This window comes from Biomphalaria glabrata, chromosome 15, assembly GCF_947242115.1.
Source record: "Biomphalaria glabrata chromosome 15, xgBioGlab47.1, whole genome shotgun sequence".
Classification (NCBI taxonomy): domain Eukaryota; kingdom Metazoa; phylum Mollusca; class Gastropoda; family Planorbidae; genus Biomphalaria; species Biomphalaria glabrata.
In genome coordinates, this window is record NC_074725.1 from 24,855,854 (window position 1) to 24,880,878 (window position 25,025).

At 39.5% G+C, this 25,025-nt stretch overlaps 1 protein-coding gene across 4 annotated transcripts in view; it reads right to left on the reverse strand.

The window, feature by feature from the left end:
* Positions 1 to 524: 524 nt before the first annotated feature.
* The window catches only part of LOC106057743 (choline-phosphate cytidylyltransferase B-like), a 106,732-nt gene continuing 82,231 nt past the window's right edge, over positions 525 to 25,025 (reverse strand). For all 4 annotated transcript variants that reach the window (XM_056013178.1, XM_056013180.1, XM_056013177.1 and 1 more), the window contains one exon: positions 525 to 2,673. In XM_056013178.1, coding sequence (XP_055869153.1) covers positions 2,476 to 2,673 — 198 coding nt within the window. In that variant the 3' untranslated portion in view covers positions 525 to 2,475. The remainder of the gene's footprint in view (positions 2,674 to 25,025) is intronic.

Genomic DNA, 25,025 nt, shown 5'->3' on the forward strand with positions numbered 1-25,025 from the left:
TTAATCTGCTGAGTTCTCTGTCGATGATGTATGTATATTAGTGATGAGTTCTGGATCAGTATTGAGGCCGCATGTTCCAGCTTGCTAATTGCTTTAATGTTGAGGGTTTTCTTTTGATTGTATTAGCAGGTGCAGGTGAACAGCTTGCTCTTTTATTTTGTCTTACCACGATGCGACAGAGATACTGCAGCGATCGGACCCTGTGATGACCTGCTAACTATCGCAAAAAAAAAAAAAACAAAAAAAAAACGCAAGCTAAAAATCTATGGTCATATTACAAGATCTTCGGGGCTCGCAAAACCTTCCTTCAGGGAACAGTGCCAGGTAAGGCGCCACACGCAGCCTATATTTTCTATGTGGTGTTCATGGAAAATTGGGGGGGGGGGGGACCAACGACGTACCTTGCCCCGAGCGCACGTTTTGCTCACTACGCCTCTGCTCCTCAGTTCAAAAGCCAAGCACTTTACCACCAGCCATCGCGCCTCAAAAGTCAGAACACATAATCAGACAGTATAAAAGACAAGGGAGATCATTCAGCTTTATTTGTAACTTTGTCAACATGTCGGCCGGTTTAGGTATTAGTAAAGGAAACTAGATACCCGGAATCAAGACTCTATATAATTATAAGAATTCGTATTAAAAAATACAGATAAAAAATATGTAATTTGTTTTATCAGGAGACATATAGTTTAAAAAATATTTTTTGAACCATATTTTGTTATAGGAAATACGCAATTTTATTTCTTAAGGTCAAGCACTAGATAATCTCTTATATTTTCTCAACTAAAGTATTATGCTGTAGACCTCATTCAGTTAATTTGCATAAATTTGAAATTTATTTACCAAATTCAACTTTTTACAAAATAGCAAATGGTGTAAATGAGTTAACATTTTAACCCTAAATGGGTCTCTATCAATAATTTGACATGTAGACTTACACATTTTTAAAATGAACAAAAATGTAAAATAACTCTTTGTATAACGTGAAAAAAAAAAGTCAATTAATTGCAAAAGATCTTATGTTTTCTTTTTTACAAATTTAAGCACAATACATTATGAGTAAACTAGCATGATTCCACAACTGCAATAATTATTTTGCTTAAATATATTACTCCCTTAGCTAATCACAACTATTGCAATGTTAGATTCTATGTCTTACACAAAATATATATTCCACATGACTAATGACTATGAATTTAAAAAATAATACTTTTATAGTGCTTATTAAATAATAAGTTTTGTAGTAAACCTCAAAGTATTAATAAATTTTATCTGCTAAATCAAATAAACCTGTGACCCAATTCTATGAAAGGTTACAAAGTTGCTGATTGCATTTTGTAAAGAATAAAAAGGGGATGAAAAATAATGAATAATAATGTGTCTTAATTAGATCAAAACAGACATTGAAATGGGTACACCATGTTTTTAGTTCTACTTATCAAGAAAGTACAAACAGAAACTTATCTTTAATGAAAACTCAATATTTTGTACCTTTCCTCATGTACAATAATTAGCCATTGATTTTGCATTCAAAAGGGAAATAGATATATCAAGGTGCAAAAAGTAAGTAAAATGTAGAAATAAATTTCAATTAATGTGTTTACAAGAATAAAATGGTTTTGGCTTTTAAATAAAAGATCTGTAGATGCACAGATAAGTAAATATTTTCATTTTAGAGATAATTTTATGAAGTTTCTATTTGTAATTAACATTTATCTAAATTACAGTCACAGTTTATACAGATAAAAAAAAAACTTTTTAATGTTAAACATTGATTTATTTTTTTTTCTTATAGATTGGAGAAAGACCAGGTACAGTCATTCAAATGCTCACTTAAATAAAACACATAGTTGAAATAACAATCTTAACATTATTAGCGCTATTTAGACATTTTAATAAAATATTGATGTCTCAAAATGTCCAAAAGACAATTTTTGCCCCCTCCCCAACCTTTTTTTCTTAAATGTTTTCTGTCTTTTTTTTTAAATAAAATATATTTTATTTTCAATTAGGAATATTGAAAAATTAAGCATGGATTTACTTAGTTATAAAATTTTAATTAATCATCAAAACCATGTCTAATTTATTATAAAGTATACATAATATTATTTTAATCACTTAACTTTCCAATCCACCACAAAAAAAAATTCTAAACAAGATATACATAAAGTTTTACAGCTTATAAGTTAGTTTTAAAATTTATACATAATTAATCAATAAATATATGAACAGTACATATACCTCTATGTAGATAGAATTAATATATAACTTTTTAAATAAAAGGAATGTCACCTTTTTCTTTTTTTTTTAGCCAGAGCACAGATTGGAATTTTAACAAAACTTTGAAACATACTAGTTCATATCACTGAAATAAATTAAAGTAGATTCAAGACAAATCTTATGTTTTTCAAAAAATTATACTAAATAATTTGCAATTGGATGACTTGTTCAAATTAATTTCTCTTAGAATCTAAACTAATCATCTTCAATGTCATCCTCTTCTGAAACATCATTGTCCATAAGGGGAGGAGTAAAACGACTTCTTTTTGTAGGCGGGCTGGCAGCTGAGTCCTGATCTGAAGTGGAAGGGGATGGTGGAGAGTCAGGCAGCGGAGAGGATGCTGGTGAAATGACCTCCCGTAGCCGAAGTGAGTTTTCTTGAAGCCATTGACCCTAAATAGTAATTATAACAAGAAAAACATAAAAAAATACTTTAAAAAAAAAACAAAGTTCATATGAAAAGTAGTTGTATCAATTATTTTGGATCAGTCACGGGTGGTGTTCTGGTTAGTAAGAGAGGCAGAGGGCTCTTCGAAAAGTGGATAGCGCAGGACACCAACTTGAGAGTTGGTCAAGATCTCCTGGGTCCTGGCTGATTTGCGGGTCTCTATCAATGGGTAAAGAAAGGACTGACTGGCACCCACAAGCAAGGCTCTAACTAGCCCATTCCCTGGGGCACTAGTAGAGGAAAATGCAGCATAAATGGTAATTTTCGACACTGGGAATATCAGAAACGTGCATCAACCCACTCCTGTCCTGCAAGAAACTAATATGCCCAATGGTGGTAGTGATGGTTGAGGCCATGTACAGTGCTGCTCAAAAGCACTAACTAAGGCTGCCAATGCGAAAGAGGACGTTTGGGCGCAGACGTTTTGGCATGGCCAGTTTGGTGCAATGGTCGTTTTAACACGAATTTTTTTTTATCACTGTTGTGACACGGTTACTGTGTGGTCAACCGTGACACACGGTCAAGTGTTGGGTATCGAGAGTTAGGGGACTCGGGGGAAGTGACGAGTGTGTAAACAAGAAGAGAGTAAGTCAGCTAGTGAAGTTGGGTATCTGTATATAACTTTGCCGTGTATATATGTTATGTTGAAATGCTACACAATTAAAAGACACTTTAAACGTAAAGGGACTTGTTTCTTCACAATCACATTGTTTATATTCATTGTATTATTTCTTAAAAGAATAATAATACATATCTATGTTTTGTATATGTTTGTGTTTAACATATTATTATTGTATGGAACATGAGATATTTTTATGTAATATTTTGGTCTTTTTATTTTGTTTTGTAATTATTTTTAAATCACATTGTAACGGGAGTGTGGTTTTTATTATTGCCCAAATCAAAAGAAAACAATAATAGAAAATTAATGCAATTTTAAGTGGAAATAAAATCGATTTATTTAATTTCTAATACCTTCAACAAAGAAAAGGAGAGAAATTTGATGAATGTGCACACCTCAAGTATTGCGTATGGGGTTGTGGGAAGCATCATGGTCTCATGGTCCCAGGTAGAAATCTTACCTTTCCTACTTTTGATATTAAGGATTGTCAGGACTGAGTTCTGGTCAGCCTGGGTCTCCTGTTTACTGTAGAGGAGAAGGGGGGCAATTCAGGTTGTTGATTTCAAAACTGTTATTGTTTTGGGTTGTTTTTATTTGGTGAGATGTTTTTGTGGAACATAAGGTAACTCATGATAAGGCAGTGTGTTTTTTGTTCCTAGTCCAGGACAGTTGGACTTTTTGGATATATATAGTCTAAGTGTAGACTCTAACTATTTTTCTGTATTATAGTGCAAATAATGTAATTAAACATGTTACATGTCAGTAAAGTGGCATTCTGAATCTTATTTTGTCGTTGTATGTGTCATTATGGTATTGCCCAGGACTTGGGTACATTTAGCATGAGACATACATATATTAGAGAGAAAATGAGTCTTGACAAGGATTATAACATCCAAACAGACCTCACATGATATCTGGAGATTGTGTCAGGAAAGGTGAAAGGTTTAAACCAGGAACATTTAAAACCACATATCACTAGACAATACCACACAACCAGGCAGCCATCCATAGTTCCATAGTTCACACTATGCCTATCAATAAATGTGATATAATATTTATAGTAAGCTCATGTCCAGTGTGTGTGTTTATAGTACTTTAACGATGTGAGACGTGATGTGACGGCTTGAATTGTTCCTTGTTTACTGTAGCCCAATCGTGTTGAATAAAGCCAATATAGTGGTTTTCTAATATTTGTTATTTCATTACAATTTATTCAACATGATTATGTATCTGGATTAGTGTTGGAATTCTTAATCAACAATGGATAAATTACTCAGATCGAAAGAGTTGGACATTGATCAAAATGCTCCTCTGGCCTCAGAAAAATGAACTCACTGCTATGACGGATTTAAGAATTTTCTTTCATCCATCAAGGATACTAACGAAGACTTTAAACTAAAGAGTTGAAAAATCACGTATCTGCCACGGTTCATCAGTGATGTATCGTCCTATTCAATGGCCATAGACACACTCAAGGCTACTTATATAAAGGTAAAGAATAATGCTAGACATTTGGTTGGTACATGTAAACAGCAGCCGGGCCAAACATTCGAGTCCTTTAAGCTAAAGTTGTGAAGCCTGACTAGAGACTGTGACTTTAAAGAAGTAACAGCAGAACAGCACAGAGACATTTGTATTAGAGAAACGCCTTTATCACTGGTCTGGCATACAACACTATTAGACAGCGACTACTGGAAAAGACATCTCTTACTCTACAAAACGCTTATGACGTAGCTAGTGTTAGAAACAGCCACAACGCATGCGCACGCTTACACTTCAACGAACGAAATCTCTTGTGGGGCAATGAAAATGCCAACTCGCTCCGATCTAGAAACATCCATATCTGATTTGATTTTAGGCACATCGGCACAATTTAGGCCATGTCGTGCCTGCAGTCCCTTAAGGACTACTCTCTCTCTAAACAACAAGGGCCAAATTCTATACAGTCATATCATTAAAATCAAGGTCTGTTCACAGTTAAAATACTAAAGGTAGTAAAAATGTAATTATTTGGCAAAAATCTAATGTAAATAGTACATGTTCACAAATTCATAAATCAGATCTTCGTAGATAACCCCACTTCCCGGATAAAGCCCAGTACCTTCCCAGGGTCGACATTATCAAATAGTGTTTTTAAGTTAGTGGCTCTAAAATATTTCTCTCTGACATCCTGGTATCTGGGGCAATCAAGGAGGATATGTTCCACGGTGAGGCGAGAGTCACAGTACTCACAAAGTGGGGGCTCCTCTCTCTTCAGCACAAAAGAGTGCGTGATGTAGGTGTGGCCAATCCTAAGTCTGGACATGGTCGTGCTACCACGCCTTGTCAGACCCTTAGATGTGGGCCGCCACCTGACATCCGCCTCAATCTGCCTGAGTTTATTATGAGTCTCATCCTCCCATCGGTTCTGCCACTCTCGATAGGTGGCAGAGGCAATACTTTGTCTCAGGTCCGAGCAGGGAATTTGGGTTCCTGACACCGCATGATTTAGGGCTCTCTTTGCTTCTCTGTCTGCGGCTTCGTTTCCCTCAATGCCAACATGGGAGGGGACCCAGATGAAGGTGACATCCCTACGGTCGGCTGTTATTTGGTCCAACAGCTTCAGGCTCTTATGTACCAATGGGATGTCAGTCTTCATCCGCCCCAAAGCTTGCAATGCAGATTTGGAGTCGGAGCAGATTATAAATTTCCTCCTTTCTGATGCTTTAACGGCCATAAGTGCAAGCGATATTGCATGCAATTCGGCCGTAAAGCGGAGTTGCCCACTCGAACCTGAAATTTTCGGTCTTTCAGGAATTCCCCCACAAAACGGGGGAGGTGTCCCTTAAGCTCCAGGTCACGTAGAATGCCAAGTTTCCAGGTTGTGTCATAGGCCTTTTCTATATCGAAGAATAAAGCTACTTGATGTTCTCTTCTGAGTAATGCATTTCTAATATAAGCTTTCAGCCTTACCAGGTGGTCAGTTGTTGTCCGCCCCTGCCGGAATCCACACTGGTAGTTGGAGATCACTTTATTCTTCTCCAGGTACCAGACCAGCCTACTGTTAATCATTCTTTCCATGGTTTTGCAGATGCAGCTTGTTAGTGCTATTGGTCGATAGTTAGCTGGGTCTGGCGTGTATTGTGCAGTGGATGACTTTTCTGCTATGGAGGATGCAAGGCAGTCAGCTATTTCTCTGGGGGACGTGACAGTTCGTCCTTGGTTTTTCAAATGCCCTATTGCATTTGATTCTTTCCCTTTGATTTACTGCCTTCCAAACCGCTCTAGCAGAAGTTTTGGCATCCAGATTGCCGACAAAACTTCTCCAGGAATTCCTTTTGGCTGACCGTATGGTTTGTCTAGCCTTTGCTCTAGCTATCCTGAATAGCTTTAGGTTTTCCTGGGAAGGGTTCTTTATAAATGCAGCCGGTCGTTTTTTCCTATCGCCAATAGCACTTTTGAAAGCTGTATCAAACCATGGTTTGCTAGGCCGTTTTGGATTTGCGGAGGTTAGGGGGACAACTTTCCTGGCTATACTAAGTAGCTTGCTAGCAAAGGTATCAGCTGGGTTCTGTTCATCGAGGATATTATCTGTGATATCCTCGGAGCATCTTTTTTGGAATTGTTCCCAATCGGCCTTATTCAGTTTCCACCGCTGAGGTCGTCCCAATGAGGGGAGATTGTTAGCAATGATAATTGGGAGGTGATCACTTCATTGTTTACTGACCATTTAAAATCGTCCAGAAATCTGGGGACGCATACGGTGAGGTCAATACACGTAAGAGATCCAGTTCCTGGATGCAAGTACGTCGGCGATGCATTCTTAAGTATGCATATATCATGTTGGAGGAGGATATCCTCCAGCATTCGACCTCTTGTGTCTGTATTGTTGGATCCCCATGTTATGAGCATTGAAATCCCCAAGGATTACATAGGGCCGAGGGAGTTGTTTTATGAGGTTCTCCATGTCTGTTGGGTTCAATGGGGCGCCTGGAAGTAGATACAGGCACTAGCAGCTGCAAGCAGAAATGACACAAAAACTCTCCATCGTATTGTCCGAGATCTCACTGGAGCAAAGAGTGGACATGGAGCACCGATAAAAGGCAAGCAAGAAGAACAGGATGCAAGATGGGTAGAGCACTTTAAAGAGACCTTTAACCAACCGTCGCCAGACCTGACTTACACATTCAAGGACCCCTCTCTGGACAATGATCTCAAAGTCAAGACAGACCCAATTATTGCAGAGGATGTCACCATGGCCATTGCAGTGCTAAAGAACAACAAAGCACCAGGGCTAGACATGGTGTCACCAGAAATGCTAAAACATGGGGGACAGTGCATTGTTTACAGAATGACTGATCTCTTCAATCTCTGTTGGCGAACTTCAAAAGTCCCCGAGGACTGGCAAAAAGGAGTGATTATAAAGCTTCCAAAAAAAGGGAAATTTGGAAGACTGCCACAACCGGAGGGGCATTACTCTCCTCTCTGTCCCGGGCAAAGTTTTCAGCACTGTTTTGTCGAGACGGCTTCAACAGTCTTTATAGGAGAGGCTCAGAGAAGAACCAGCAGGCTTCAAAAGAGGCAGATCATGTGCAGAGCAGATCTTCGTTCTATAAAATGTCTTGAGTACCAACAACGGCTAATGATCAGTTTCTTAGACTTAACGAAAGCGTTTGATAGCGTCCATCGAGAATCACTATGGAAAATAGTTAGAGAATACGGCATCCCAGAAAAATTCGTACAGATCCTACGACACCTATACTGACAGTCTAGTTGCTGCATTAAAACAGAAGAAGGAACAACAGAGGTTTTTAGCATCGAGACAGGCGTGAGACAGGGGTGCATCTTATCTCCCTTCCTTTTCCTCCTGGCCATCGACTACATAATGAGGAGAGCAATGAACCGGACTGCCTTTGGTATTCCATGGCGTGAACAAAACCGAATGACAGACTTGGACTTTGCCGATGACGTTGCCCTTCTCGGGGCTGCAAATAAATGCATACAAGAAATGACGGAGAGCCTAGACAGAGAGGCACCCAAAATTGGCCCCAGTCAGACTTGGCGATTCAAAGCTTGAAGAGTTGGACAAGTTCACTTACCTTGGCAGCATCATAACAAATGATGGGGATGCCTACCATGATGTAGCGTGCCGAATAGGAAAGGCATGGAGCATTTTCCAAAGGCTGCAGCCTATTTGGACAAGCCAAGCCATTGGACTCGAGACAAAAATACACCTTCTCAACACAATCGTCATTCCAACTGCAACATATGCATGTGAGACATGGAAGTCATCTGTCAAAATTGAGAAAAGACTAAATGTGGCTCAAAAAAATGTCTGAGGCGGATTTTGGGATTCAGTTACACAGATCGGGTCTCAAACAAAAAAATCCTAAGCTGAACTGGGAGTCGAACACTTAGTGAGATTGTGACAGAGCGTCGCATGAGGTTTGCGGGACAAGTTCTGCAACAAAATGAACTACGCATACCAAGAGTTGCGATGACATGGAGGCCAATACGAGGAAAGCGCAAACATGGACGTCCTCGTATAACTTGGCGCCACACCTTCATGGAGGACCTCAGAACAGTAGATACCAGGTGGGAGAAGGCTTCAGACATTGCCAATGACAGATCTTTATGGAGACAGCCCCGAAAGGCGCGGTAGGACCTAAGTCTTAGTAAGTAAGTCTTAGGGAGTTGGTCAACCTCTAACTCAGTAGAGTATTGGTCCTGGTAGATATAACCTAAGACCAAGAACAAGCAGACCTAATTATAAGGTCTAACATTGTTTTTTTTTTCTATATCATATCACAATTTCTAATTCAATATCTATATGCTTAATATGACACAGAAGTTTACTTAGAACTTATCATTTTATAGTGAATAACTTTTCTAGTTAGACATTTTGTATTGTATTACTTATTTCATTACTATTCTAGACGACAATTTCTTATGGTATAACTTAATATTTATATGCATAATATGGCACTTAGGAACTAATAATTTTATAGTGTATAAAATGTTTGTTTATGGTTATATAATGCTTTTTCAATAGAGTAATACTGTAAGTATTATGTAGGGATACTTAGGCCTCCTTGGAAATCTATCATTGTTTATTTTCTATAATTCACATGTTTATGTAAGTATTCTGTAGGGATACTTAGGCTTCCTTAGGAATCTATCATTGTTTATTTTCTATTATTTACATGTTTTGTTCCAATAACTTTTAGGCGGGGTGATTATAGGATAACTGAGTTGTTTATTTTCTGCGTGTGTGTTTATAGTACTTTAACAATGTGAGACGTGCTTGTATGCGTTCACTGTAGCCTAATCTTGTTGAATAAAGCCAATATAGTGGTTTTCTAGTATTTATTTCCTTCCAAATATGTATATGCATGTTTGTGTTTCACATATGTTGGCTTGTGCATGTTTGTTTATTAAGTGGTACATAGTTGGTTGAAAAAGTCATGGAAATCTTTTGAAAACTCATACAAATCTCCTGAAATATATAGACAAAAATAGTCCTTTTGGGGTGTCATTCAATATGGAAAACGCCAATCCTACGCGTGATAAATAAAAACGGCATTATGCATTACCCGTAATTGTGTAATCTGGTGAAAGAAGCTTCTCGCGCCTCAAACTATTGAAGATTTACTTGAGGTCAACAATTCTCGTAGATAGATTGAAACATTTGGTAAATCTTGCTATTGAGCGTGATCTATATAGGAAATAAAACTTTTATGATATACTGTATGGCTTCGCTACACGCAAGGCTCGTAAAGTAGTTCAGTACGAAGTAATGAAAAAATAAAATGCAAAGACGAATCTATTTTCTAATACAAACTCTTAATTTTCACTTATTATCCGTATCCCTACCCAAACTTGGCCCCGCGAAATCCGTTTCGCATAGGGCCCTGCTATTTAGTGATGGGTGAATACAGAGTAGATTACTTGTTTTCTACCCTCCCTGTTTTTTCGTCGCTAAAAATACGTGGGGTAGAAATAAATAAAAGAGTGTGATCTTTCCATGACTTCTTGGTCCCAACGGTTAAGTCCAGCCCTGCTATTTTGTGACGAGTGAATTAAACTTCTTCTTCCCCCCTCTTTTGTTTTCGTAAGGTAACTCTAGTACGACTTTTAGAAATAAAAGAGTGATCTTTCCTTTACGTGGTGTCCAAACACTTGAGCCATGAAGAGAATTATATATATAGGTAATATACTTTAGTGAAAAAAACTTATTATAAAAGCTACGTGTTTCTTAAATGATAGAATATCTCGTGCAAAAACGTACCCTGCGCCAAAACGGCTCATGCCAAAACATCTCGAACGTCACGTACCGCTGCCAATGGTCTTAACTATACAGTCATGAGAAGTTCAGATACAGTTAAAAGCAGACCCGAATAGTGGGCATAGGCCTGAGCACGAAAACTTCTCTCCTGGGTGCCCCGCGGCTCGATTCGGGGGAACATGTCACGCAGCGCAAAATGGACTTACGTTCCTCCTAAGACCTATTCTCGATGAACATTGCATTCGTACCTTCTTCGGTGCTATGATTCGAAACAGGTTGATGGACGTCAGCTACAACCTTCTAGCGATCATGTTACGTGTCAGACCAAACTGACTAGTGCACCGACTGCCTGGGACTAATAACCTTTGTTCGCAACAACTTGGTTACCAAAAAAGACAGTGCACGGGCCATCACCCTCGATATACACAAAAAGGAGCGAAAAATCAGGCTCAAAAACCTGTGTAAACAGATGTGTTGAAGGAGGGCGCTGTCAAGAGCAAGGGGGTGTAAGATGTGATATTGTGTGTGTGTTTGTTTATTTTATTAGTTGGTTTGTGAATTGTTTTTATCAAGGGATTTGCAAGGGGAGGACAATAAGGTTTTCTAGCGGTCAGTCTAGCAGTTGGAGAGCTGACCTGGTCTGAGTAGGGTGCTTGTGTTTGTTTACCAGTTTTTATGCCTAGCGTAAGGAGATGATATAACTTATATTATTATTCTTGCTTGTGTGTGAAACGGACTATTCGTGGGTAATATTATGGTGGCATTGATGGCCTATGTTAATTGAACCTAGTCTAAGCGCCCTGTAGTATGTAATTTGGGCACATTTAGTGTTTCTAGTTATTGATGATTATGCATTCAATATTATATGTGTAACTTGCTGTTAGCTGTAAATAAATACTAATTTCATACTCCTTAGTTGAGTGTATTGAATAACATTTATACATGATTTGATTTTTTTTTTGATTTTTTGATTTGAGGCACATCGGCACAATTTAGGCCATGTCGTGCCTGCAGTCCCTTAAGGACTACTCTCTCTCTAAACAACAAGGGCCAGATTCTATACAGTCATATAATTAAAATCAAGGTCTATTCACAGTTAAAATAGTAAAGGTAGTAAAAATTTAAATATTTGGTAAAAATCTAATGTAAATAGTGCATGATCACAAATTCAGAAATCAGATCTTCGTAGATAGCCCCACTTCCCGAATAAAGCCCAGTACCTTCCCAGGGTCGACATTATTAAATAGTGTTTTTAGATTAGTGGCTCTAAAATATTTCGCCCTGACATCCTGGTATCTGGGGCAATCAACGAGGATATGTTCCACGGTGAGGCGAGAGTCACAGTACTCGCAAAGTGGGGGCTCCTCTCTCTTCAGTACAAAAGAGTGCGTGATGAAGGTGACATCCCTACGGTCGGCTGTTATTAGGTCCAACAGCTTCAGGCTCTTATGTACCAATGGGATGTCAGTCTTCATCCGCCCCAAAGCTTGCAATGCAGATTTGGAGTCGGAGCAGATTATAAATTTACTCCTTTCTGATGCTTTTACGGCCATAAGTGCAAGCAATATTGCGTGCAATTCGGCCGTAAAGATGGAGCAGTCATCGGGGAGTCTACGGGAGATTGTTTTGTTCCGAAAGGAGCAGGCACACGCGACCTTTCCCTCCATTTTGGATCCGTCTGTGTAGATGGTGCCACAATCTCCGTAGCTCTCCTGCAGTTCCCTAAAGTGGACTTGTAGTATGCTTGGGTCTGTATTTTCTTTTTTGAAATTAAGGAGGGATAAATTTAATTTAGGTTTATTCATTAGCCAAGGAGGATTCTGAGGGGTTTCTATTTTAGAGATTTGGTCAATGGGTGGGGTTAAATTTTGGATGGATTCTCTCATTCGAAGGCCCAACGGCTGTATGACGTTAGGCCTTCGATTGTATAATTCTACCTCTGTGGGGTTAAATATGGAGTCAAAAGCAGGGTTCGTGGGGTTGGATTTTAGCTTGACTATATACTGCATTGCAAGCTTTTTCATTCTTATATCCATGGGGAGTTCTCCAGCCTCCACATGGAGACTTGGGATAGGTGATGTACGAAACGCGCCGAGACAGAGACGCAGGGCAGCATTTTGTATTGGTTCCAGTATTTTTAGGTACGACTTCCTTGCTGCTCCATATATTATGGATCCGTAGTCTAGCTTGGATCGAATTAGACTCCGATAGAGCAGCAGCAAGGTATCTCTGTCAGCTCCCCAGTCCGTATGGCTGAGTACTCTTAGTATGTTTAATGACTTTTGGCATTTCTTCTTAAGTTCCTTAATGTGGGGGAGAAAATTAAATTTGGAATCTAAGGTGAGGCCTAAAAATTTTGTAGTTTTCACGACAGGGATCTTCTTTTTGTGTATAAATAGTTCAGGGTCTGGGTGGAGTCCCCTTAGATTACAAAAATGCATACTAACTGTTTTGGAGTCTGAGAATTTGAAACCATTATAGTTTGCCCAACCCTGAATTTTGTTTAAACATAACTGTAATTTCCTTTCTAAGGTGTTCATGTTTTTCCCATAAGTAAGAATGACAAAGTCATCAACATACAAAGAGCACTCTATGCCAGGGGACAGCGCATTTATGATGCTATTTATTTTAATGTTGAACAGGGTGACTGACAGAATGCTGCCCTGGGGTACACCCATTTCCTGATCATGAGTGTCAGAAGCGGAGTTGCCCACTCGGACCTGAAATTTTCGATCTTTCAGGAATTCCTCCTCAAAACGGGGGAGGTGTCCCTTAAGCCCCATAAGCGCCAGGTCACGTAGAATGCCATGTTTCCAGGTTGTGTCATAGGCCTTTTCTATATCGAAGAATACAGCTACTAGATGTTCTCTTCTGAGTAATGCATTTCTAATATAAGCTTCCAGCCTTACCAGGTGGTCAGTTGTTGTCCGCCCCTGCCGGAATCCGCACTGGTAGTTTGAGATCACTTTATTCCTTTCCAGGTACCAGACCAGCCTACTGTTAATCATTCTTTCCATGGTTTTGCAGATGCAGCTTGTTAGTGCTATTGGTCGATAGTTAGCTGGGTCAGAGCCGTCTCTTCCCGGTTTAGGTATCGGTATAACTGTGGCTTTCCTCCAGCTGTTTGGGAAAGCGCCTGTTTGCCACACACAGTTATAAACCCCTAGTAGGACTGCCAATGAGGGTTCGGGAAGGTGCTTGAGGAACTGGTAATGGATTTCGTCTTCTCCAGGCGCTGTGTCATGTGACTTGTCCAGCGATTCCCTCAGTTCCTCAAGCGAGAACGGTTTGTTGTAGTCTTCATTGTTCTCTGACCTGAAATCAATGGGGTGTCTTTCCTCCCTGGTTTTGACTTTTTGGAACTCTGGCGTGTAGTGTGCAGTGGATGATTTTTCTGCTATTGAGGATGCAAGGCAGTCAGCTATTTCTCTGGGGGACGTGACAGTTCGTCCTTGGTTTTTCAAATGCCCTATTGCATTTGATTCTTTCCCTTTGATTCGCCTTACTGCCTTCCAAACCGCTCTAGCAGAAGTTTCGGCATCCAGACTGCCGACAAAACTTCTCCAGGAATTCCTTTTGGCTGACCGTATGGTTTGTCTAGCCTTTGCTCTAGCTATCCTGAATAGCTTTAGGTTTTCCTGGGAAGGATTCTTTATAAATGCAGCCAGTCGTTTTTTCCTATCACCAATAGCACTTTTGCAAGCTGTATCAAACCATGGTTTGCTAGGCCGTTTTGGATTTGCAGAGGTTAGGGGTACAACTTTCCTGGCTATACTTAGTAGCTTGCTAGCAAAGGTATCAGCTGGGTTCTGTTCATGGAGGATATTTTATGTGATATCCTCAGAGCATCTTTTTTGGAATTGTTCCCAATCGGCCTTATTCAGTTTCCACCGCTGAGGTCGTCCCAATGAAGGGAGATTGTTAGTAATGATGATTGGGAAGTGATCACTTCCCCGTAGATCATTGCTAACTGACCATTTAAAATCGTCCAGAAGTCCGGGGACGCATACGGTGAGGTCAATGCATGTGAATGATCCAGTTCCTGGGTGCAAGTAGGTCGGTGATGCATCATTAAGTATGCATAAATCATGTTGGAGGAAGATATCCTCCAGCATACGACCTCTTGTGTCGGTATTGTTGGATCCCCACATGGTGTTATGGGCATTGAAATCCCCAAGGATTAAATAAGGCCGGGGGAGTTGTTTCAATAGGTCCTCCATGTCTGTTCGGTTTAATGGAGCGCCTGGTGGTAGATACAGGCTGCAGCAAGTGATAACCTTGTGAAGGGTTATCCTAGCTGCTACGGCCTGTAGTGTGGTCTGTAGTTCTACCCTCTCATGGGGGATGCTATCCTTCACAAGGATACAGACTCCACCTGATGCTCTCTCTGCATCCTCAACATTATTGGTGTAAGCACGGTAGCTTCGGAAGCTGATGCAATCTTTCAGAAATGTTTCCTGTAAGCAGACAGCTACAGGAGTCTCAGAGTCCATCAGTAGCTGCATTTCCTCGTAATTGGCCTTGAGGCCTCTACAATTCCACTGTACAATTCTGGAATCCATGGCTTATTCTAGATGACCTATTTGGAGCTATTTGGCCTTGGGAGGCCCCCGGAGGGGTTTCCATTTATTCCAGTGACCTTGGCGGGCCATCTGGGTCTCAGGTCTAGGGGAACTTGGAGCCAAAGTATTGTGTTGTTGTGGTTTATCCTCAGATAGCCACCACTCAAACACCAGGATCTCTTTATCCCCCCTTACCCGTCGCAGTCCACGGCAAACGGACTGGTCTAGGACGTAGTGAGAATTTAAAGTTAAGGAGACAGTGTGATGATCAATGAAGGCAGACTTAGGAAAAGAGGAGGCAGACACAATGATAGAAAAGAAGTAGGGCACTTTTGAGCTCCAAAAGTGCTAAGGAAAGAGGAGCGCAGTTTAACGTCATGTCTCGGGACGACAAAATATTAGGTGCGACGTCCCTATAGACCCAGATCTGTGCGAGACGTCATAGCTACGCCAAACCCTCTGCAACTCACTGGACTTATCCTGTTAACTACGCTGCCCACGGCAGATCAGCTGTGCCCACGGTAGCCGGCCTCCCGCCCTACTGTGCCCACTACAGATATCAGAACTTTGGATTAAGACTCCACAAGAACTGTATCCCCGGCGTCCCTCTATCCGCTAGAGCGCCACCTCCAGCTGCAGAACCTCAAGCCAGGACACAGCCAGCTGCTACTCAAGCAGGACAACCAGCTAAGTTCAGAAGACAAAGTGATATACTCTCTTATTAAGTGCAAGAGTGATGATTAAACATAGTATTGCTTAGAGATAAATGCAAACCCTCCCCCTTTTTATTCTTCTATGTAAATATTTATGTAAATAAATATTCTTCATTTTTAACTTTGTATCTATCTTTCATTGCTTGTCTCGTTGCGTGTCTGCTCCCGATTTATATGCTGACGGGTTGGTGTGTGATAACTGCAAAAATAATCATCCCCTAGACATTAAACGCACCAAACACAAGTCACATTCCCCAACCTGTCACAGCCATGATGCTCTGTCATGTGCTTCTGTTTCCCAGGTGACTGGGTTTATGCTAAACGCTTTCAGAAAAGATTTGAGATTGTTCCTAAAGCGTTTTCTATATCCGACTTTCCTTCCCTTAATTGGCCATTTTATTTCCTTTATCTCGGCTGACCGCCTTGATAATTTTACTAGCGCACTAATACTGCGCTTAGAAAAGATATATGAATTATCTCCCCTGTAGTCATTCTACTTTGGCGAGAGTTGCGCCCCTTGAACGGACGCTCTACCCATTCAAGCACTCCATTGTTCTCGGCCGACGGTCGTATGTAAACAAACCGTCATGGTCGCTGACCACCGCCCATTTCTCCCCCCCCCTTTCTCTTCCAACTTGTGTTGTTTATTTGAGATTATTATTTCCCCTTTTATGTACATTTCATATTGCTACTATCAGCCATTTATTTTCCAAATCCCCAATTGTCATCATCTCCCCATTGCGCTCAAGAGCAATTTTCCAATCTGACGAACGCACCTCAGTCGAGGGCATCAGTAAGATGCATGAGAGACATGTCCTAACTTGTCTTTATTTATCCGCAGCCTCCCTCAGGTGTCTGCCTATTTACCTGCCTATTTGTTATTGAGTATCATCTACTGGATCTACTCAACTCTACTACTTGGCGCTATTCGACAGCCCACCTATCAACTTATTAGGTACGACGTCCCTATAGACCCAGAGTCTGTGCGAGACGTCATAGCTACGCCAAACCCTCCATAACTCACTGGACTTATCTTGCTAACGACGCTGCCCACGGCAGATCAGCTCTGCCCGCCCGCCCTACTGTGCCCACTACAGATATCAGAACTTTGGATTGAGACTCCACAAGAACTGTATCACCGGCGTCCCTCTACCCGCTAGAGCGCCACCTCCAGCTAGGACACAGCCAGCTGCGACCCAAGCAGGACAACCAGATAAGTTCAGAAGACAAAGTGACATTAAGTGCAAGAGTGTTGATTAAATATAGTATTGATTAGAGATATACGCAAACCCTTCCCCTTTTTATTCTTCTATGTAAATATTTATGTAAATAAATATTCTTCAATTTTTAACTTTGTATCTCTCTTTCATTGCTTGTCTCGTTGAGTACCTGCTCCCGATTTATATGCTGACCAGTTGGCGTGTGATAATTTCAAAAATAATCATCCCCTAGACATTAAACACGCCAAACACACGTCACTTTCGCTAACCTGTCACACTTGTAGGCAACTCTGAATTTATGTTTATTCATCAGCCAAGGTGGGTTCTGTGAGATTTCTATTTTAGAGACTCGGACAATGGGAGGGGTTAAATTGGGATTGGTGATGCACGAATTGCGCTGAGACAGAAACGCAGGACGGCATTTTGTATGGGCTCCAATATTTTTAGGTACGATTTCCTAGATGCTCTATATATTATGAATCTATAGTCTAACCGCTGGCGGATCCAGGAGGAGGGCGGTAGGGGCGATCCAAACCCTTTGAGTGAGGGAGTGGGAGGTCCAATTTGTATGCAGAAATCATATTTTGTGGAAAAAAAAATCGAATATACTATTTTTATATTATGTCGCTCCGTTTTGGTATGTTTGCCGATTCGGTGAGTGTGTGTGTGGGGGGATTGCATCTACCGCCCTCCCCATCCTAAACCAATTATTAAGGAGAAATAATAGTTTGTAAAAAAATAAGTTGAATATCTATATAAGTTACATAAGTTATATATAAGTTTCATATTGATATTGGAGCCCACTAGTACATTATGTCACTACACACTTTTTTTTAATACAACTATTTTAAGTTATATATGGTTTACATTAATTCTTGCACACAACTCCCCGTACAGAAGTCGTTTGATGCTGTACATGTTGGACAGCTTTAAGATTTCTGTGTCTGGTATGTGGTCGGACCAACGCACCTTATGGATACTCCTCCAGCGTAGGTGGAAGGAGTTTTAGCTTTTTGGTGTGGCGGGAATATAGGGTCCAGGACTCTGATGCATATAGTTGTGTGCAGGAAAGCGCTCCCATGGAGGCCAATACAAATGCTACAAAGACACCCTCAAAAGCTCCTTCAAGGAATGCGGTATCGAAATTCACGGCTGGGAAGTACTAGCTCTCGATCGATTGTACATGACAATTAGAATAGAAAGTCACTTAAGTCCCCCCAACAGTGTAGAAAAACTACAGCTCACGTCGTGTCGTTTTACATTGCATCTTTTGCGTAAAACTATTGGGCTATTATTGGCTTGAAAGAAAGTTTTTGCAGTGTAGCTTCTAAACTGGTTACGTTCAGAATTAAATATTGCAATTAGTATATTCATTATGGCTTGAGTACAAAGCATCAAGTGATACAAAATCTCTACGTTATAGGGTAAACGTGCACCTTGTAACAAAGTAAAATAACCCAGCGAGACTGTTGGACTATAAGAAGTTCATACCATTTCGCAAGAACATCGCTGTTTGTAGTGCGGTATTGCCAACGTATTTCCATGATGGTGTGCAAATATCTTTGATGAAGGCGTTCAAGAAGTCTTAGTTCCTTTCTATAAAGTACCCATGTCTCAGATCCACAGAGGCTTTGAGAGAACCACTGTTTGGTAGACAATGATTTTTGTAGGCAGGCGGAGCTATTTATTTCGCCACACTCTCGCTTGGAGGCGTCCAAAAGCACGACTAACCCTGATCACCCTTTAAAGCAATGCGTCATTTGATACTATGGTTCCCAGATATGTGAAGTTGTCTACCAAGGTAAGGGATGCCTATTCGCGTTGATCTTTGGGGCTGAGTAGATTTTATTGGGTGACTTCTGGAACATGACTTCCGTTTTACAAAGGTCTATGGTTAAACCAAAAGAGGCGGCAGCGTAATGAAAAGTCGTTGACCGCGAGCAGGATAACGTCAGTGCCGGCCTTAGGCCACTGCAACCTATGCGGCCGCAGTGGGCCCCGAACTTTCATAAGCTCCGCGCTAATTCAAGGTGTAAATTCTTAATTTAAACCATTGTAACTTAAGACAGGATTCCCGTGGTCTCCTAATTTTCAAGGAGCTCCTGGAAATCTGAAATTGCATAAAAATACTAACAGTCTGGCAATCTCCTGAAATTATTAAAAACTCATAAAAATGTCCTTAAAATAGACAACATTGTCATTTTGGGGTGTCAATCAATATGGTAAACGCCAATCCTACGCGCGATAAAAAAAAACGGCATTGTTAGCTTTCATTTAGTTTAAATGTAATGCAAAGACGAATTTATTTTCTAATACAAAATTTTAATTTTCACTTATTATTCTTATTCCTACCCTGACTGAGCAGGCGAAATCCATTTCACATAGGGCCCCGCAAATATTAGGGCCGGCCCTGGGTATCATGTCCAGTGTATGCAAGTAAAGAGTAGAGAAACTGTGTTATGACCATTTCTTGTGTTTTGGTATGGGGCAGTAGACTTCGAAGTTTGAACACATTCACCAGCAAAATAACAACAAAGTAAAAGCTACCTTTAAAACACAATAACTAATGACGGACTGAATGGGTTTATGTGTGTGTGACCTACTGACACACGAGACTATGGCGAATCACACAGGTCAACGGCTGTTGAACAAGGGACAGTACTGCTAATACACGCAAATATGGCCCGTGCTGTGGTCATGTGACGAGAGCCTTCACGGACCCAGAGACAGGGCGTGTAAGAAAGGAGTCAGTTGAGTCCAGGACAGCAAGCAGTAAGGATTGTGTGTTAGAAAGTGAGTCCTCGAAAATGTAGCTGTAAGAGCCTAGAAGTAGACAAGAAAGACTTGTAGTGATTAGTCAGGCAGTTAGTTCTGTTGTGTAGTAAAAAGTTTATTGGCTGTTAATGTAATTGTAAATAAACCGCCACCTTGTTTATTGAAGCTCTTGTTGTCAAGTTCTTGTGTTAGATGTGCTGTTGTGTTGTTGGGCGGTGTTTACAGAAGCCCTGATAGAGAAGAACGTAACAATACATTGACATAGCTTCATAGTAGATCAATCTACAATAAGACGATGCGCAAAATTTTAATTACGCCAAATGCTTTATTAAAACTTGTTCATGTTTGCGAAGAAATGTCTTAGTGTACTGCTGTGAGCCTGTGACGTAAGCGGTGTAAAGTTTTTTTCCCTTTGACGTCACAGAAAATTTCATTCATAAAACATTCTAGCCAAAATTAATTTTTCGATAATGAGGCATTTTCAAATCGATATAACGGTCGACCTCGAGTTTTCCCGATGTAGCCAATGAGTTGAGATTTTTTCTCACTAATATGCACGTACCTTGCAATTTTTAAGAAAATCGTTAGAGCCATTTTCGAATTAAAATTTATTGATATATAAATATATATACATACAAACAAGAATTGCTCGCTTAAGAGTATAGGATATAGTACCAGGTGGCCGAGCCTCGCTCTGTTAAATAATTTCTTAAGGAAGGTTTTATACCCGAAGTCATTTTGGGAATATTTTTGTAATTACGAAAATGAGCGATCGGATAAAGACTACTAATCTGTTGCTTTAGTGTTCTGTTAGTTCTAAATGTAATTGTACATGGCGATTAACTATAAAGTCTCTTTAAGTCCTCCTACAGTCTAGACAAAACCACAGATCACGTCCGTCTTATAGTTTTACAATGCATCTTTTGAGTAAAACTATTGTAGGCCTAGTATTATTGGCTTGGAAGAAAGTATTTACAGTGTAACTTCTCAGATGGTTACGTTCAAATATTTAATGATGCAATTAGTATATTCAATATCAGGTGGCCGAGCCTCGCTCGGTTAAATAATTTCCTAAGAAAGCACTCACAAAGCTCAACCACAACAGCAAAAAAACTGTCATTCAATGGATACCAGCTCACATACAACTAGCAGGAAATGAGAAGGCTGACACACTCGCCAAGAGTGGGAGAACAAACTCACAAGTAAACTCTGCTCTCTATCCAGAAGAAATGAAGAAATTAATTGTAGATAAAATAAATGAGAAATGGACGAGCTCCCATCCAAATCACAAGAAAGATGATGCTTACTATAAGCTATCCCGACAAGACCAACGTCTAATCTTTCGACTCAGGACCGGACACAACAGAATGCGACAACACATGTTCCGGAAGCTCAAAATTGGAACCAGTGAAATCTGCCCATGTGGAGTATCACCAGAAAATGCCGACCACGTCCTCCAAAACTGCTCTCTCTACCAAGAGGCCCGTATAAAACATTGGCCCCAAATCACCCCAATAGAAAGAAAACTTTATGGAGAGCTCCCTGATTTGGAAACCACTGCGCAGTTCATCTCATGTATTGGTCTAGTCATATGAACACTCCAACATAACAATGAGAACGATGAAGAAGAAGAAGTAATTACGAAAATGAGCGATCGGATAAAGACTACTAATCTGTTGCTTTAGTGTTCTGTTAGTTCTAAATGTAATTGTACATGGCGATTAACTATAAAGTCTCTTTAAGTCCTCCTACAGTCTATACAAAACCACAGATCACGTCCGTCTTATAGTTTTACAATGCATCTTTTGAGTAAAACTATTGTAGGCCTAGTATTATTGGCTTGGAAGAAAGTATTTACAGTGTAACTTCTCAGATGGTTACGTTCAAATATTTAATTATGCAATTAGTATATTCAATATCAGGTGGCCGAGCCTCGCTCGGTTAAATAATTTCCTAAGAAAGGTTATAAGCCCAAAGTCATTTTGGGAATATTTTTGTAATTACGAAAATGAACGATCAGATAAAGACCACTAATCTGAAGAGTTGCTTTAGTGTTCTGTTAGTTCTAAATGTAATTGTACATAGCGATTAAATATAAAGTCTCTTAAGTCCTCATACAGTCTAGACAAACCACGTCCGTCTGATAGTTTTGCAATCCATTTTTTTGCGTAAAACTATTGTAGGCCTACTATTATTGGCTTGGAAGAAAGTCTTTGCAGTGTAACTTCTTAGATGGTTACGTTCAGACATTTAATTATGGAATTAGTATATTCATTATGGCTTTAGAACGAAACATAAAGTGACGCAAATCTCTACGTTATAGGGTAAAAAGGCACTTTGTGACAAAGTAAAATGGCGCATTTTTTTCTTAAAAGACTTACATCATTGCATTAGTTTTCTAAAGAAACGTTTCCGTGGGGAACCTCTGTTACGCCGAAAAATATGTTCGTCCCCCATACGGGATACGTGCCCTGCCCAGCCTGACTGTGGGACTATAAGAAGTTCGCAAGTAAGGCGCAGAGAAGCTGTGTTATGACCATTTCCTTTGTTTTGGTACAGGACAGTAGACACCGAAGCATGAACACATGGTAATAATTCACCAGCAAAATAATAATAATAATAAGGCTTGTCTTCGAGTCCGAAAATTAATGAGGATTGCAGCTGTGACCTACATATTTTGCCACATACAGGGCAAGCATAACCATTGTCCGCGGTGATCGATTAAGATTTTCTTTTAGCGTCTGCGTCTGTCCTCGGCAGCAGATTTTATTTTGGTCTCAAATGTGTATCCGCGTCCTTTGTATAGATGGAATTCTTTAAGTCCGACAGCGTAACGCTTAAAAGACCAGTTTAGGCGCCAACTTGCCTTAGCTGACATAGAAGATAGCACAGAACGAGACAGCTGGAGGTCACCAGCAAAATAAACAACAATGTAAAAGGTATCTACACCACTCTACGCAATTAAAGAGTAATCAATTTATTAAGCACTTAAAACACAATAACTAATCATATATCGGCACATTTAATTTCATTACTTTTCTTTCATAGTTCTATAATAAATCAATCTACAGTAAGATGGTGCGCAAATGTTTAATTAGGTCTAATGGTTCTTTACAAGAGTAATCAATTTATTAAGCACTTAAAACACAATAACTAATCATATATCGGCACATTTAATTTCATTACTTTTCTTTCATAGTTCTATAATAAATCAATCTACAGTAAGATGGTGCGCAAATGTTTAATTAGGTCTAATGGTTCTTTAAAACTTGTTCTTGTTTGCAAAGAGATATTTTAGTGTACTGCGATAAGCCTAGTGACGTAAGCAGCGTTTTTCCCGTTTACGTCATGGAAAATTTTCATTCATAAAACATTCTAGCCAAAATTAATTTTTCGATAATGAGGCATTTTCAAACCGATATAACGGTCGACCTCGAGTTTTCCCGATGTGGCCAATGAGTTGAGAATTTTTTTCTCACTATTATGCACTAGGGATGCACCGGATAGTACTTTTTGATATCCGGCCGGGGCCGGATATGACCGGATAGTAAAATTTGATATTCGGCCGGGGCCGGAGCCGGATACCTAAGTGTCTTGTTAATAGCTTGTGTTGCTGAACATTTTACCAAACTGTTAAATAACATATCTATATTGTTTGGTTTTATTTTTTTTTTCCTTTTATATACGTCATTGTTTTAAACTCTGTTACTGATTGATTTATTCAAGCTTAACAGTATTTCTAAAAATCTGTATAGCATGAGTGTGTCTGTGTGTATGTACGATGCCACCAACTGTAAAGGATGTGTGTAGGAAGGTCAATGTAAATAATGTTAGTATATATTTAACTAGTTACTAATGTAAATCTCATAAGTAAAGTACACTCTGCCTTGTATAGTGGTCGGATGTATGTGATCATGAATTTCAAACCAACAACCTGGTCAGATATACCTAGTGAACCTACACATGTAGTCCTAGTGTAGTGTGTATAGTTGTTTGTGTTAACCATCAAGCATTGTTTTTTCCTTGAGCATACGCACGCAATAGAGTTGTGTGTCAGTCAAAAAAGATAACACATTGGCATGGTCAGTCAAGCATGTAGATAAATTATACCCGTCCACTAGTTCGAGGTCATGGGTTGTTGTTTTTTTTTTTACGCTCCAGCATTGTTTCTTTGTTTGCTAGATCTAACTGCGGTACTATTATTCAATTTATTTTATGCGATTTTAAAATTTAGTGTAAGGTTTTCCGTTATTTATTAAGTCAAAAGAATTAAACAATGAAATTAGCTTTCTTTCTAAAGATTTTAATACAAGGCAGAAAAATACAAACACGCAAACATGCACATCTTTGTTTTATTTTATTGTGCAAAGAACGTACGTAAGAAATATTAAATGCAAAGAACGTATGTTAGAAACATCTTCCTTAATTATTAATTATTTTATTCGTGGTTTCAGTAACTGTTACAAAAAGGAACGATAATAAGCCTATGGATGTCAGGTGTGTAAAAGTCGTCCTAGCCTGATACACAGTGGCTAAGTACGCATCTTAAGTAAACAAAAATAGTAATAACAAGGAGTTAATTGACTGTCACAAATTATTAAGAATATTGTTATCAGATCAAGACACTTAACTGCAGGAGTTATATTAAAGTTAACACGTTAGAAAAATTATTTAACCGTAATATTTATTGACAGTGTAATATCCTTTGTTAGCAAGTTGTGTTTCTTTCATTCTGGCTTAAAAATGGTCAATGTCTATCAATAAATTGGGTGTCAAGGACCAAAGAAATAAAATAAAGAGTATGGGGTGTTTAGCTCTCCATTTAAAGATAGCCCTGGTCGTGTCTTCTACAAAATAATTAGTTACTGGCTTACTGGGCTTTATAATCTCGCGGTTTGTGTTCTGTGTAGCTAAAGGTTACTCGTTTAGGTGCATGTGACCTTTAGTACAGCTTACTAATTGAGATTTATGTTCAAGTAACTCGGCACACTTAAAAAGGTGTGGCCTCTAGCCCAACCACGTGATTAAGATCTTTCTCCAAATAAGCAAACTCTTTGTCCGGATACCCGTGTAGATGTTTGGCTTGAAGTCCAGTCCACCCCCCCCCCCAATTAATACAAACTACTAAGTAAACAAACATA